We start from the raw sequence: 16,173 nt of genomic DNA on the forward strand, positions 1-16,173 counted from the left end.
GGATGTATATTTCTGTCCCTTTTTGCAAATGGTGTGTATGGGTAGAAAAAAATGATAAAGAATTTTTGATTCGTAGATTTAAATGGGGGTCAATTACTGTAATTATATATAAAATTTTTGTGTCTCTTTCGAGTGGATTCTATAGGTAGTGGGAATAACTCCATTGGTCAAACATTGAATCTATGGCATTCAACGATACGCATTTCACATATATTAGCGATTTGAAGATTTAATTTGAAGAAGCGATTTGAAGACAGTAGAACAAGAGTTTTGGTATTTCGTTCGAACTATAACAATAACTAAACCGTTGATTTTTTATATAAAATTTAATCATCTCTTAAGCAACGTAATGGATTTATACTCATTTATTTAATAAATAGAATAATTGAAAAGGTTAATAAGTATATTTATTAGTAGTAAAGAAAAGCCGATAATTCAAACAGTTTAGCTATAAGTTGTTGTTTCCCGTATAATTAACCCAGATAGACGGCCCAGTGTTTAAAATGCGAGCATCTTAACCGATGATTGCGGGTTCAAATCCAGCACCACTATATATATGTGCTTCATTTGTGGTTAAAATCCATCTCGTGCTTTTTGGTGAAGGTAAACATCGTGAGGAAACCTGCATGTGTCTAATTTCATCGAAATTCTGCCACATGTGCATTCCACCAACCTGCATTGGAAAAGCGTGGTGAAATATGTTCCAAACCCTCTCCTCAATGGAAGAGAGGCCTTATCTCAGCAGTGGGAAATATACAGGCTGTTAGTTTTTTACTAACTTTATAATTGTAAACATATGAAGTCGGGACGGGTACATATTTCTAGAACGTTTAATTTACTAGTAAAAATATAATATGCACCCAAAGTACCTAACGCAAGTTAAGTATTTCATTAGGTATAATCAGCGCTTAGATTTAAAACGCGATATTCGTGGTGAACATAATTCTTACATAAAATCACGAGACGGCCTATTTTCAAAATAAATAAATATGATATATTGTAAAATAAATAAATCTAAATGTATGTAAACATTGAAATCATTAGAGGAGTCACTGAGTTAACTAGTCAAAGAGAACATATTCCGCATAAGGGCTTAATGTGACGCAATTAAATGAACTGTCTCGTGTAAAGGCTTACAGTACATTCTATTTTATACTAGCTCTACTCATGAAACCATACACGTTAAAATTAATTTACCGTAAATTTGGATATACATAAATTAAATTAAAAGTAACACTCTGTATATGTTCACTTATTCACCAATGCGGATAGATATACATGTGGATATTTTTTTTCATCTAACAGATTAAGTTCAGTTCTTACCATTTCTACGCCGATGATCTGCAACTCTATATTCATACTAAGTTGGAGGATATCGATTCAGCTGTAAATAAAATTAATCGAAACCTTACTTATATATATAACTGGTCTAATAAATATGGTATCATGGTAAATCCAGCTAAGTGTCAGGCGATCATTGTTGGTAGTTCGCGTATCATTTCCAAGTGCGATATTTCTTCTTTGCCAAATATCATGTTTAATAACAATATCATACCTTACTCTCAAAATGTTAAAGATCTCGGACTGCACATTAATGAAGTTAGTCGCTCGGTCATCGCCACCTTAAGGTGTTTCAATAGATTTAGAAATTTTCTCCCTATTAAAACCAAAGTTTTGCTTGTGCAAGCCCTTATATATCCGATCATCGATTACGCTGATGTGTGTTATGTCGATCTCAATGAAATTTTTCTAAACAAACCCGATCGCCTCATAAACAATTCCCTGCGTTTCATCTTCTGCCTTCGCAAATTCGACCACATTTCCCATTGTCGAGCCGAACTCAAATGGCTCCCTATCCGCCAACGCAGGGATTTACGGCTACTGTGTTCTCTTTTTTCTATTCTTTTTGACCCTCTTTCTCCTGATTACTTAAAGGATAAATTCAAATTTCTCTCTGACAATCACGATCGATAGCTACGCTCTATTGATTCTCTCCTTCTCTCTTTTCCCTGTCACTTCTCTGGTTTCGTAACCAACGCTTTCTCTGTCCAAGCTGTCAGATTATGGAATAAACTTCCGGTAGAAATTAGAAAGGCTCCTACTAAGGCATTTTTCAAGCGTCGTTTACAGGATCATCTTATTAAAAACCTCTCTTAAGTTTCTCTTTTTTTTTTCTCACTACGCTGTGTTTTTATAATTTCTATTACCACTCTGTTATTTTATATCATATATGTATATATAATAATAAATGTGTATTCTTATGCATATATATAATATTTTATCTATGTTCTTGTTTTATTATTATTACTATCGTATTTATTGTAAAATTGATTGTTACCGCCTTCATGACTTTCTGTTTGGCCTAAAGGTTGACTGGTAGAGAATGCCTTCAGGCATTAAGTCCGCCTTTTGTCACAACATATTATGTTGTTGGTCAATAAAGTATTTAAATAAATTAAATAAATAAATAAATTAAGGTTTTCTTTACCGCTGTGTATGAATTAATGAATTAATAACACAAACTATTAACATATGAAAAGTCAAGTATTTCAGCTTATTCTTACTTATTGGTACTGAATAGTAATAGTCGTAGTTATTTAATCAATATGAGTAAACAATTAGATAAACGTAATTTAAAATACAATTTCGATTTAAGCATATACGAATAAAATTACGATTTTTTTGGGAATATCGTACTCATTTCAAATTGCATGTATAATACGAACGATTTCATATAAATGCACGAAATACGATACATTTCACGCAAACCACACTAATTGGTCAACGTTCAAAAACAAATGAAAAACAACTGCACTCACCATATTCCGGGCACGTAATGCAGAACGCCACAGCCAGGAAAAGGCCGATCACCTCGCCGAAACCTTTGTTGGCCATTTTCTCTTTTAGCTTAACCCACGCTGGCTTTTATTGACATTTTTATTTTTCTTATTAAGCCTTCACTTAAGTCCTCGATGCATACCCGGCTTCGTTTTTCTTAACGAGCTCTTTGACGACATTTTAAGTTCTGGTCGATGGTCGATGATGACGACTTAGTTTTGCTTTAAGGTTACATCTGGAAAAATAGAAAGAAAATGTAAGTATGTTTATAAATATGTACAAGTTACTAGTACTTAAGTTATTATTATTTAATATTTTATATTAAATCTCATATTAATGTAACACTAGCTGAAACTGCATTTTGTTACACCAACATTACATGTTTATCATATCAATATACCATTCTAGAAATAGATAAGTGTACAAAATTGTTACAAGCAATATTAATGTGAAAGTAACTGTATCTTTGTTTGTTTGTCTCTCGATCTTTTAGGACACTGAACTGAAGTTTATGGAATTTGATGTAGAATATAACAATAGATTGACTTGACTTGCTCCAAGGAAGGACAAAGGACACTTCTCATGTCAACCCCTGAAGATTAACTTCTTAAACGCGAGCTAAGCTGAGACGACCACTAGCATTTAATTTAGTATAAAATATATACTACATCCATTCCAATAGATGAGGTTAAATTACTTAACGAACAAATACAGCGTATCACCTAAGACCGAATAGCAGTCTGGAAAATGATAAATAACTTAATTAAGAGAGCATACTTATTCTAAATACGAACGAAGCACGAAATCTAGTTTGTCACAATTTTTAACTGAACTCGCTGAGAGTCAGGTCAGCTCGTGAACACGGCAGACAAAACTGTGTCAAAATGTCACGCAAAATAAAAAGGTACTAAAGCAAATAAAACCCGAATTATGTAATATACACGATAGCACTTTTCAACACTGATGCGTCTACGGAATGATGGAGAAAACGGAAGAGTAGGAGGAAGTCACTAATCCCACAAACGCTTTATGTGTATATTTATTTGCTTTTGTGTCTTATAAGAATTACAGTCTTAGCGGATATATTAGATTAATGTAACGATTGAATGTTCTGAGAAAGAAGATTATGTTTTGTACGGTCCATTTTTATGTCTCGAAAAAATCGTAAAGATACCACCTACATAAGTGTGTCGAATTTCACTGAATTTTTGTCACGTGTATTGGAATGATTTTCAAATATTTACACTAAAATTCTTGTTTAAAATTGACGTTTTGAAACAACGGTCAATTCGAAATTTGAATTTCATAAGTATAACGTGTAAACCGAGCATTTATAAAATCAGTTTGGACTCAATTTTTATACATAAAAATATATATGTAATAGTTCGCGAACTTCTATATTTGATAACGGTTTCGTTACTATTATCGGGTATTTCTGATGAAGGACATCATACATAAAAATATATTTACCGATATTTTCACGTTTATATCACCCGGACCCCGAAATTGCTCAATCGTTACTGTAACATATCTGTTATCAAATTGAGCGTGTATAAAGCCTGTGAATGTGATGTATATTTATTCCCTCTATATATTTCGCCGTGGAAATAAATTATAGTTACAGCGTTTATCGAATCTTTATACAATTATTTTGAATATTTATTTTACTTTACAAATACAACAACAAACTATACAAAACGACCCGAGATGGACTAGTGGTTAGAGCGCGTACATTTTAACCAATGAATGCGTGTTCAAACCCAAGCAATCACCACTGAATTTTCATGTGCTTAATTTGTGCTTTAAAGTTCATCTCGAGCTCGGCGAGGAGACATCGAGAGGAATCCTCTCGATAAGATATCTTTCGGACCTCTCTAGAAAGGAGACTGGGCTACTGGTTTGAGCTCCTACACGATAATGTACTTATTATTATTATGTTATAATAATAATAAGTAAAAGAATAAAAAATTAAAATAAAAGAATAAATAAATTTATTTATATATTATTATGACAACATAGTATAAAGCAAAGTTCTTCCCGCTGTCTGTTTGTCGTTATGTATGATTCAATCTTTAAAATTACCAAACGGATACTGATGCAGTTTTTTTAATAAATGGCGTAATTCAAAAGAATAATAGTTTATATCCTTAATTCATGCATAATATAGTACAGAAACGCTGATAATTTAAGAGGTTTCTAATGTGATGTCGTAAATAAGAACATTTTTGGCGCTTACATTGTAAACGTTGTTCGAACCCTACGAAATAAATCAAAATAATGTACTACTGCACCTTAAAAAGTTCTAAAAAATATGTATTTTATCTCTTAGGCTAACCTAACCCATAACAACCATTATTTATCCTTTACGTTTTACTAGAAATGATGGCTTATTAACGACGTAATTTTAAGCAATACATCATTAATCTTTACCCCATAAATTACTTTAAATACATTGTGCATTTAATATAGATTAATACGGCTTTACAGCGTGTTATTAAAATAAACAGTTCCAATCATAAGCAGATAAAGCGGAGGGTGAAAAGTAGTATATTTAATAATGAGCATAAAAAGTAAAAAAAAAAAATTAAAGAAAAGTAAATGAAAAATTAAAATAGGAGAAAAGTAAATGAACATTTTAAATTTGTTGTTGCTTAACGGGGGTATTTAAATAATTGATTACAGGAATGGCATTAACACAATCATCCCTTAGCAATCTTGTTTGCATGAAAAAACCATTTACAAGTACGCTTTCGTAATATTATCAACGTGACTAATAAACTTTACTACTAAATAATAGTATATTAATAAACATATCTAAGAAGTACTTAATTAAGAATATAATATAGGAGTGAAATAGGCTTGTACTGTATTCTTACGTTTGAATAATACAAAAAGTAGAAATAAAAAAAAAATCATACTGCCTTTAGTTGGTACCTTGGGCCTCATCGACCCGGCATTGTTACAAGTAATATTTAAGCCGTATCACAGCAATGTGGTACGGCTTAAACGTTGAGAGCGGCATAAGGATATTCTGGATCTCGTATTTGATCGTTCAAGATGTTAGGATGTATCGTACAGTCAATTGTATAACCGATGTTCCATAAAACCGATTATTTCCTATAAGCAATTCTCGACTTCACGTTACATCTCGGTTTCCAGTTACGTCCAACAATGTTTTGACACTATTCCTCAAACATATGTCAATTGGTTCGATTTTCGGCATAGGGCAATTCACTTGTCGCAAGGTCAATGTCATAGCAAGAAGAAAAAAACGAAGTAATCCAATATGGCTCAACTTACGTCGTTTCGATTTACGTCGCGTATTTCGAAACCTAACGTGAAAAAAAAATCATTGCAATGAAAAGAGCATGATTCTTCCAACGAGATTAGATTTGAGCTGAATAAATACTATTAAAAATGCACAAGACAAAGATAAGCATGGAGAAATTTACGAACGATGTCTGCGTAAGTAAATTTTCTCTTACAAATTATGGTGTATATTCATGGACGGCTCGGAGAAAATTTAATATTTTCAAAGTGTTCATAAACCGAAATAAGTTGAAATAACGATGTTGGAGCTCCATTTTATTATGTAAACACTCTCCTAAGAGAATGTGAGACTTTGTAAGGCAGGCGAGCGTTATATCCAGATCTAGTTAGTGTCTATCGGTATGGCATACTCGTTTACTGAGCTACATACCTGGATACTTTTATAAATCGAACTTATATTTTCTGTATCAAACAATCTTGTATTACAGGATATTGTACCGTTAGGAAAAAATGCAACTCTGAATAAAAGACTATACACTTGGTTATGAAGAATAAAAATATATGAAAATGTTTTATAATTTATTCAAATATATTATACGTTAGTGGTTCTGTTATCATTTCTCATATAAAGTGCCTTATTTAAAACAACTTCTAAAGGAAAACTTGCCATGTAATGTCTGGTTAAAATATACTTTAATTTTTCGCATTTTTTTTTATGATAATTTTAGGCGATATTCGTGCTGATTAAAACCTGGAGAAGCACCACGGGACTATCATTTATTTAATAGTATACTTATTAATGTAAAATCTATAAAGTTTACCATCCATAATAATCGGAACAGACTGGTAATTTGTATTTAAATTCAACTCATAGTCAACGAGGTTAAACACTAAGGAAACCTACATTTGTTGGACGAAAATCTTCCACATTTGTATCCACTAACCCGCTCCGGAGAATCGTGACGTAACAGGGTTTAAGTCTACTAAAAAGGGGAGGAGGCCTTAGTCCAGCAGGAATATATTTACAGGCTGTCACTTTAACTTTATCGAGTTGTTTTATTTATTTATATGTTGGTACTGGTTACGGTCGAAGTGTATGATTCGAGTTATTTTTTTTCAGAAAAGATCGGACATACATAAGGTACTCCAAAAAGGTATCAAAGATTAAAAGACATGGTACTATATATTTCATATTCAAGCATAAACATTGTAGTATTCTTCTTCATATATTTTTTTTCATCTTTGTTTATGGTCGAATACCTTGTTGGATACCTTGTCTGATATAAGATTGAAGATCCTGGTTCTTACCTTAGGTCATGCTTACATAATTTTCTATTCCAACGAAAAATAAACAGTCCGGCCGCATTTGCCATCTCATCGGATTATAAGAGAGAGAAAGAGAGAGGGATTGATTAAGACCATCTCGATTAAAGTGCTCAGTTACTTATTAACTAAACAAATACTAGCAGCATAGTGTGAATGTGGTCTTAATGTATCCTTTTAAAGTAAACAAATACTTAATAACTATCCCAAGCGACTTCATTCTATCTGAGCATCCTTTCTAAAGTTCCTCATCATGTAAATTGCATGTTAAAGTTTGATCACTCAGTTTTAGCTCTTCATTAACCTTTGTTTAATATAACATATATAAAGAAATATGTTTTATATAATCTATACATATAATAAAATTGGAGTGTCTGTTTGTGAAATTAAAATAGCCCTCAATGCAAATGTATTACATTACATATACTAAAACAGATTTTTTTACAATTTTTGTCTCTCTGTATATCTGTCTGTTTGTTCCGGCTAATCACGTGTATCAATGGAACGGCTGGACTGATTTTGATGGGACTTTCACTGGCAGATAACTGATATAATATAGTAACTTAGGCTACAATATTTTTTTTGTTAAATTCAAACGCGTATAAAGTCGCGGGCACAGATAGTTTTTACATAAAACTCGCGTACTATTATCATTCGTTTTTGACTAAGTATCTGTCAATACATTTTAATTAGTCTCAGTTTCCATTTGAATATTCATTTGTGATATCATCTCGACTACACCAATTAATCTTCTAAGTAACATCTTAGCGTTCTTATACTAATGAAACTAAAATCCATTAAACGACAGAATAATAATAATTTGACAATTAATTAAACAATTTCAGAGTTGATACTTCTCATTATTAGTATTATTTTTAAACAGTACAGATAACACGTGAAATGAATTATAATTATATTAATACAAGACTATATTTTTATTTGTTTTAGAACAAACTGTCAACCAATTACGCCCTTTAAATATAAGCCATAACTTCAAGAAGTATAATTTAACTTTTTTTATGTTATAGCGGGCAAACGAGCAGGAGGCTCACCTGATGGAAAGTGATCATCACCGCCCATGGACATCTGCAACAGGGGGGGTCTTGTCTTGCCGGCCTTTTGAGGAAGGAGTACGCTCTTTTTTGAAGGTTCCCAAATCGTATCGGTTCGGAAAAACCGCCGGAGAAAGTTGGTTCCACAGAGTGGTTATGCGAGGTAGAAAATTTCTTAAAAATCGCGCTGTTGTGGATTTTCGGAATCAAGGTGGTGGGGGTGGAATTTCGAATAAAATTTACTCAGTCAATCCTTCGATAAACATGGGACCAAAAACTAAATATATATTTTTTGATTAATCACTATACCTACAGATATTAAGTAGTAATTGCTTTCGTGGGCTTACTTTCATTTAACAGTTTCATTGAATTTTATATTGAAGAAAAACAATACTTATTAAAATTATGTGAACAGCGAACTATTATAAAAAATCCTAAAGTTTTAGATATTTGTGACACAATTTTATACGATCTTGTAATCTTGTTAAAATTCACCAACCGGCTGATGTGTCATTTGTATGATATATCCACTGTGCCTGTGGTTACACTGACTTAGTCACCCTTTAAATCTTAAATATTATTGTTTAGCAGTATAATGTATATTGGGTACTAGTATACTTACCCAAACGGGTTTGCACAAAGCCCTACCACCAAGTGAACAGTCAAAAAAACACAAACATGTCACTCATTTAAAAGTGTTCCGCAGGATATAAGAACATTTAAATTGGATTCAACAAATCTATTTCAACGCCTCTGATTTTTTTTCAAAGAGCATAATTATTTGTAGAACCACTGGAAGTGACTTGAAAAGACCATGTATTATACAAAGGCGTCCGAGGCAGAAATTGTATTGTGTGCGCCCTCTTTACGTTCGCCGCGAGTACCGAGTGTCACTTCTATTTACCGGTACCTAAGAGAATTCTTTGTCGTGTCACCCACTTAATACTGTTTCTTGTGTTGTACATGTTTTCTAATATAATGTTTTATTCACTTGTATACTACGTAAGAAAAGTTTGTATTCAGAACTGTTTGTTCTTTGGAATTGAATTGAAATCCGAGAAGCGTCGCTGTCTGGATAAATAAGTGCAATGTTTGTGTCAATACATTTAATCAGACTATTAACACACCATTACTACACGATACGCACTGTATAGTATTTTATCTGACAGATGCAGACGTCTTCGCGATGTCTTCGCCACTGAGGGCGTGATGAACATATTTCAAAATTAAGCAGTGTTATTATCATATGATAATTCGTCTAATAAAATGAAATATGAAAATTTTAATAAAAATATATGCGCATTAATAAACTAACAAATACAACATGCTAGACGACATTTCGCGTACAGCTACGTCAATATTGGTGGTCTACCAAAGCGTAAAAAGCGTTGGTAAAAAATTAAACATTAACTAACATACTTATGAAATGTTATAATATTTAATTACATGAGCCGAGATGGTCCAGCAAGCCAAGATGGTCCAGTGGTTAGAACACGTGCATCTTAACCGATGATTTCGGTTTCAAACCCAGGCAACCACTACTATATATATCTGTGCTTCATTTGTGTTTGTGTATGGAAAACATCGTGAGGAAACCTGCATGTGTCTAATTTCATTGAAATTCTGTCACATGTGCATTCAACCAACCCTGCAGCGTGGTGAAATATGTTCCAAACTCTTTCCTTAATGGAAGAGGAGGCCATTAGCCCAGCAGTGGGAAATTTACAGACCGCTACATGTATATATCATGATAATATAAATATGGGCTACTTCACGTAGTATTATATCACTCACAAATGAGAACAACTACATTAATTAAAACTCGACGTAAGCGTCGACGAACAAAAATAAATGAATTAAAAAAATATTAATCAAAAACGCGATAATCTCAAGATTAATTACATGGTATTTCATTCGTGATAATGCAACATTAGCATTTCACATTCATGGGTTTATTTAAACGTGGTCTCAATTTAACTAATCTTAATGATGTAATCAAAATAAGACTGGGGAAAGGGAATAAAATGAGAAGATTGTGATTACTCAAAGGGACAGGAATCTGTCTTTCGTTTTTCTGCCTTTTCAAGTTTTTCCAATTTGTCTCTGATGTTAATGCAGAGGAAATGAGATTTGACACTTCGCTCGATGACTTTGCTTTATAACGCTGGTATAATTACTGATAAGGAAAACTGGATAGTAAAAACAAGCAATATATATGTTTATGACTTTCATGTTTTAAATACATTATTTTAAATACATTAAATAAAAACAATTTAACGAGAGCTCACTTCGGATCGAGATAGTTGAAACGCGTGCATCTTAACCAATGATCGCGGGTTCAAACCCAGGTAAGCACCGCTGATTCATGTGCTTAATTTGTCTTCATAATTCATCTCGTGCTCAGCGGTGAAAGAAAACATCGTGAGGAATCCTGCATGTGACAAATTTCATAGATATTCTGCCACATGTGTATTCCACCAACCCGCTTTGAAACAGCGTGGTTCCAAACCTTCTCCTCAAAAGGAGAGGAGGCCTTTATCCCAGCAGTGGGAATTTACAGGCTGTTACTTTTACTATACTGTCACTTCGGATATTACGATAAGGTCTCGGAAGGTAGCGCTTTGGAATGTTTAAATTTTCTTATTATGCCAATAGTGGTGACCACTTACCATCAAATACTTGATTAAATAATAACACGGAAAGCGATGTTAAACACAATTATAATTACATACCATATTAAAAAGAAAAGACAATGAGAGGAAAATTTAAATGTATTAATATTGTATTTTATTTGCCATATTGTGGATAGACCTTTAGTATTTATTTGAAGTATAATATTAATAAATTAAGCCAAAAGTTGCTTTTGAAATACGTGTGAAGTCAGACGGAACACAACACACAATTCGATAACATTTTATGAATATGCATAATTATTATAAATATTTTGTAGTATACATTACATTAAAAATAGCCTGGCAATTATGCGTTGCGAGGCTAAGGCCCTTTCTGGTTCGAAGTAATTTTGACACTTATTGTATGGGGTTAGTGAGTACTATAGTAGACTTTTAGCTGACGTATGAAAGTTTCCTCACGATGTTTTCTTTTATCTTGTGCTCTGCGCGCGACGTAAATTTGGATACAATTTAAGCACATGTTCCAAGTACTTTTTATTTTGACGCTGTGAAAACCTTCCGTAATTAGTTAGATCCCTGCCTTCAAAAATCACTGCGATGGCCGCCCTCGGCGATAAGAGGTAGCGTCGACAGTTTGTGTTAGTCTCTCCTAATTTGCGCCGCTCTATGTGAGTTGAAGTTCTCCTTAGGGGACGAGAGAGATCTGCTACTTCTTGGTAGTTCGTATGGCAAAGCAAGGATGTTCTAACGAGACTATCTAGGCTTTAATATTATTAATTTACTGTGCATTTTCATAGATATGCATTTTTGGAGACTAAAACGGCCGAGGGTATATTGCCAGAAATTTGTGATACGAGCAATTTATTATCAACATGTGATATATTATTGCTAGGATGAACATAATGTGTTCAGTGATCGGTAGTAAATTAATTTATAAGCCAAATAAATTATGTATATGGAGCAACTGATGGCGTAGTATTATTTTTTTTAAATATGGTACATAATTATGTAATATTATGAGTTTTTATATGTGGCATCCGTGTGTTAGGAGGATTCTAAGGTATCCTATGTCGTTTTCTGTATCCTAATTTATAATATTACTTAGGATACATAAGCTACGTAAAAGGTATATTTCAGTAACATGTTTGATTCATTTAAATACGCTTTAGTATAATTTGAAAAAGAAAATTGAGGTAGAGACTTATCCTAGTGATATATCTAGTAAATGATTTCAGTTGAATATAATTATAACTAAGTGAAATGTAAAATATTATTCGATATTAAATACGTTTAGTGTATCTTAATTGTAATTATGAATATAGGTACTTGATATACGATTCAATATTATCGTCTATTTAAAAAAAAAAAAAAGAAAAAACAACTATTGTTATTGATTTAAAGTACAATCTTATAGTTAACGTTTTGCGTAATGCACAAATGTTACGATATACCTTCTATTCGTTTCGTTTTGTCCTTCATAATCTACCCTTGAACCAAATATTAATTATTTATTAATATTACGTTATATTATTTTCATAATGCCATGAGATAAGCGATTATAATCATTTTTTATTTATATAGAATAACTTACAAAGGGTAAGTCGTAGGATAAATAGGTTAACGTCTTCGAGCAACTTATGTATACTTAACCTGCATTTTAATCCAATAAAGACATGTAAATCGTGCAAAGCATTTCTAACACATTGTAATTCAATTAAAATGGCGTACATAATACTTTTCATATTTAGATAATTTTAACGTAATTTATTAAATATTCATTCATACAAAGTCACACGATTCACTTTTCTGTAAATTTGAAATCGTCGTAATTCATGTTTTAGTGGATACTTACATTATAAAACTAAACTATATTTATGATTTTAGCTTTCTAAATTCAGTAGTTTCGGGTGTGCGTTGATATAGTCTGTAACCATAATCGATGTCATAGGTAAACTAATTATATCCGGCTGATTCACCCTTGTATGCAATTTGTAATGAATATAGTTCATTAACTTTGTTTATACCACCTACTTAGCTATCAAAAAATACTTTATTCAAGTAGGCTTTTACAAGCAATTTTGAATCGTCATTAAACTACTATATAAAGTGAAGCTACCACCGGTTTGGAAAGTAGATTCTACCGAGAAGAACCGGCATCAACAACCGGTAAGGAACTTAGTAGTTACCCGTTTTTAACACTAACAATACAGTCATGTTAAATACAATTAGGTATGCCATATATCCTGCGTGGAAGTCAACAAGTTCGAAACGAAAGAATATATTTTATCGACCTAATTATCCAACCTAGTATATTGGTTTCATTGTTTGATGGTGGAAAAATTGTTAAAAATATGGCGGTCAGATTTGAATGGGCTTTTGTTAAATTAGACTCCTAGAAAATTTACACATAATCTCATATGCTATGAGAGCAGAGATGGGTCCCTATACGCAGAATTTCTTGAGAAGACTTCATATACATAGATTCCTATTAAGAACATATAATATTATCTTAGAACAAATCTGTACCCACGACATTAAATCTATAAACAATACGAAAGAAAAAACACATTAATATCACAAGCTTAATGTAACCGCTGTATTCTACGGTCGGAGTCATATAAACAGGCCGTAAAAACAAGTTTGTACTACACATAAAAGATTTTATGACAACGTTGTTTTCAAACTAAGGAATGCGTTAGTGACATGGACTGGGGAGCCAAGACGGGCTGAGATAAAAGATGATTATAAATATGTTTTAAAGAAAATTTATGTTTGTATGTAGACGTACACACCTTACTTTCCTCTTTCGGGTTGGATAACCTTTTTGATAGAATGACCAAATAATCCTATTAATAAAAATATTATATTATTATAGATATCATTATTGGCATAGAGGTTGACTCGATTTGATGCCTCGGAGAAGTCAATTCTAAGGTCCTAGTGTTTTCTGGTCGGTTTCCTATAGCAGAAAGAAAAACATCTGGAATTTTGGTAATGGCATTGTATTATATGTCATGATAACTATCTTTAAATGAATAACTCGGATAGCGTCATATTTAAAGTATTTATTATGTTGGAGTATATTTTTTTTATTTAAGTTCAACTGTCTATGTAGTTTCGTCTATCAACTGGCTCTTCATTTTATTTATAGCATTGACAAATATAATATTATAAAATATATATTACATATTACATAATTAAAAAAAAATAAAAAATATGGTGAATTTTAATTATCAATCCCTATTCCTTCGTGTGACATTTAAAATAGATTTATGTACATGTTATATTTATATAATGACTTCGACAAGATTCCAAGTGATGCTTCTAATGGATTAACGGTCTACCAACCAAAGTGAAGATTTAAATAGACAGTTCAGAGTTATAAAACTAATTTGCATTGTAACACCGTAACTTTAGCCGATGTAAAAAGTTTACGACCTAGAGCGACTAAGTGAATTTATGGCGGCTATATCTTTCAGCTAAATGCAGTTGTGGGTAAAGAACAAAGAAAGTGTGGATGTATTCAGCGTGAACGTCTTACTGTAATGCTTGTTCTTATCGATAAATTTCGACCGTGTTTCTATAAAGCGGACGGACTTAATGTAGAAACGGTTTCGTAATTTATTGTTTACATTTTGTTGATATTGCTATGGTAGTTTACAATTGATATATTTTCTATTAATAAAAATAAAGAATAGGGAAAATCCACATTATTTTTTTTTCTCGCTGGAAAAATGCATTACACGATTTCCCCACGTGAAGTGAGGGTATGTGCTCAGGACACTGAGTGCACCCCGGTACACTGGAATACCCACGAGAAAACCATTGGTACAAACAGTGTCAACCGTATTTTTAGCGGGTACCACAGGATCGCTTATAACTCAATCCTTGAATTAACTTATTTTTGACGTCTTTCAATTAATACGAAGTTTTAATAGCTAAGATTGCCAATGATGAAATGTGATTCAAGAGACCCAACTGTAACCTTTTGGGCTTTTGTCGTCCCATAAACAGGTATTGCTTGTGTTTATTTTCAAGGAAATTGCCGGTAAAGGAAAATCGTATGCTATGCATGAAATCTTGTCATGCCACGCTTACCTTTTGTATACAATGATCAACATTGGAGCAGCGTGTTGGAATAAGCTCCAAACCCTCAAAAGAAGGCTTTACAACGGTATATGTACGGCTGTGCAAGACCAATGGGATATTTGCAAACTGATATTACTTCTACGTGTGACATAAATTATTATACTCTGTTCTCTCTCAGTTTTAGCTTGGGATAGCTACAGGAGAAGACGTAAGTGCAAATATCCTGAGCTCTTATTTTCCATCCTTCGAAAAATATTACAGGATTCTAGTCAGGTATATGACTTTTAAAGTTATTTAAACTATACATACGTGTCAAAAAACATTTCAAATTTTGTAGTTTTAGGTTTAAATATAAAAAAAATACTTCACGTGAGTTAAAACTCGTTGAAAAATATATTACAAAATTTACTACATTTTTATTATACGTCTAGATGATCGTAAAATAAAAAAATAAGCGTATTTTTATGTCGTTCGAATACCGCTACTCTATTTCCGTGTTCAATAATATTTCAGCAAACATTGCGAATGATTTCCCCCAGAGCTTTGTGTAGACTGTAGCGTGAGTAACATTGCTTCTAACATTTAAAGTTAGTTTAATCTCATTGAGTGGCTTAGATTTTATTGCTTGAAACATACAATATAGCTGCTTTGAAACAAAGAGCTTTAAGAAAGGATTTATTGTATGAACAGGACGTAGATTAATTGAACTCAACGTGAAGGAAATAGTAAGAATTTTCCTATTTTAAAAGAACGATATACACAAAATGTTTATTTATGTAAAATTAATTGTCACCCGCGGCTTCACAATTTAGGGAGTTGCTTGTCACGTGTTAGGCAAAAAAAGTATCCTATATCCTTCTTTGGAGTTCAAGTTTGCTTCGAATTACATCAAATTTGGCTCTTTAAGGGAGTCAGAAAGCTTACAGACAGACATATTTACTTTCAAATTTATAATATTAGTTTAGATT

General features: G+C 32.4%; 1 protein-coding gene across 3 annotated transcripts in view; it reads right to left on the reverse strand.

Moving 5' to 3' along the window:
- The window catches only part of LOC124544507 (tyrosine-protein phosphatase Lar-like), a 112,453-nt gene that overhangs the window by 47,701 nt on the left and 48,579 nt on the right, over positions 1 to 16,173 (reverse strand). For all 3 annotated transcript variants that reach the window (XM_047123102.1, XM_047123101.1, XM_047123100.1), the window contains exon 2: positions 2,820 to 3,073. In XM_047123102.1, coding sequence (XP_046979058.1) covers positions 2,820 to 2,895 — 76 coding nt within the window. In that variant the 5' untranslated portion in view covers positions 2,896 to 3,073. The remainder of the gene's footprint in view (positions 1 to 2,819; positions 3,074 to 16,173) is intronic.

This window comes from Vanessa cardui, chromosome 4, assembly GCF_905220365.1.
Source record: "Vanessa cardui chromosome 4, ilVanCard2.1, whole genome shotgun sequence".
In the NCBI taxonomy this organism is placed as follows: domain Eukaryota; kingdom Metazoa; phylum Arthropoda; class Insecta; order Lepidoptera; family Nymphalidae; genus Vanessa; species Vanessa cardui.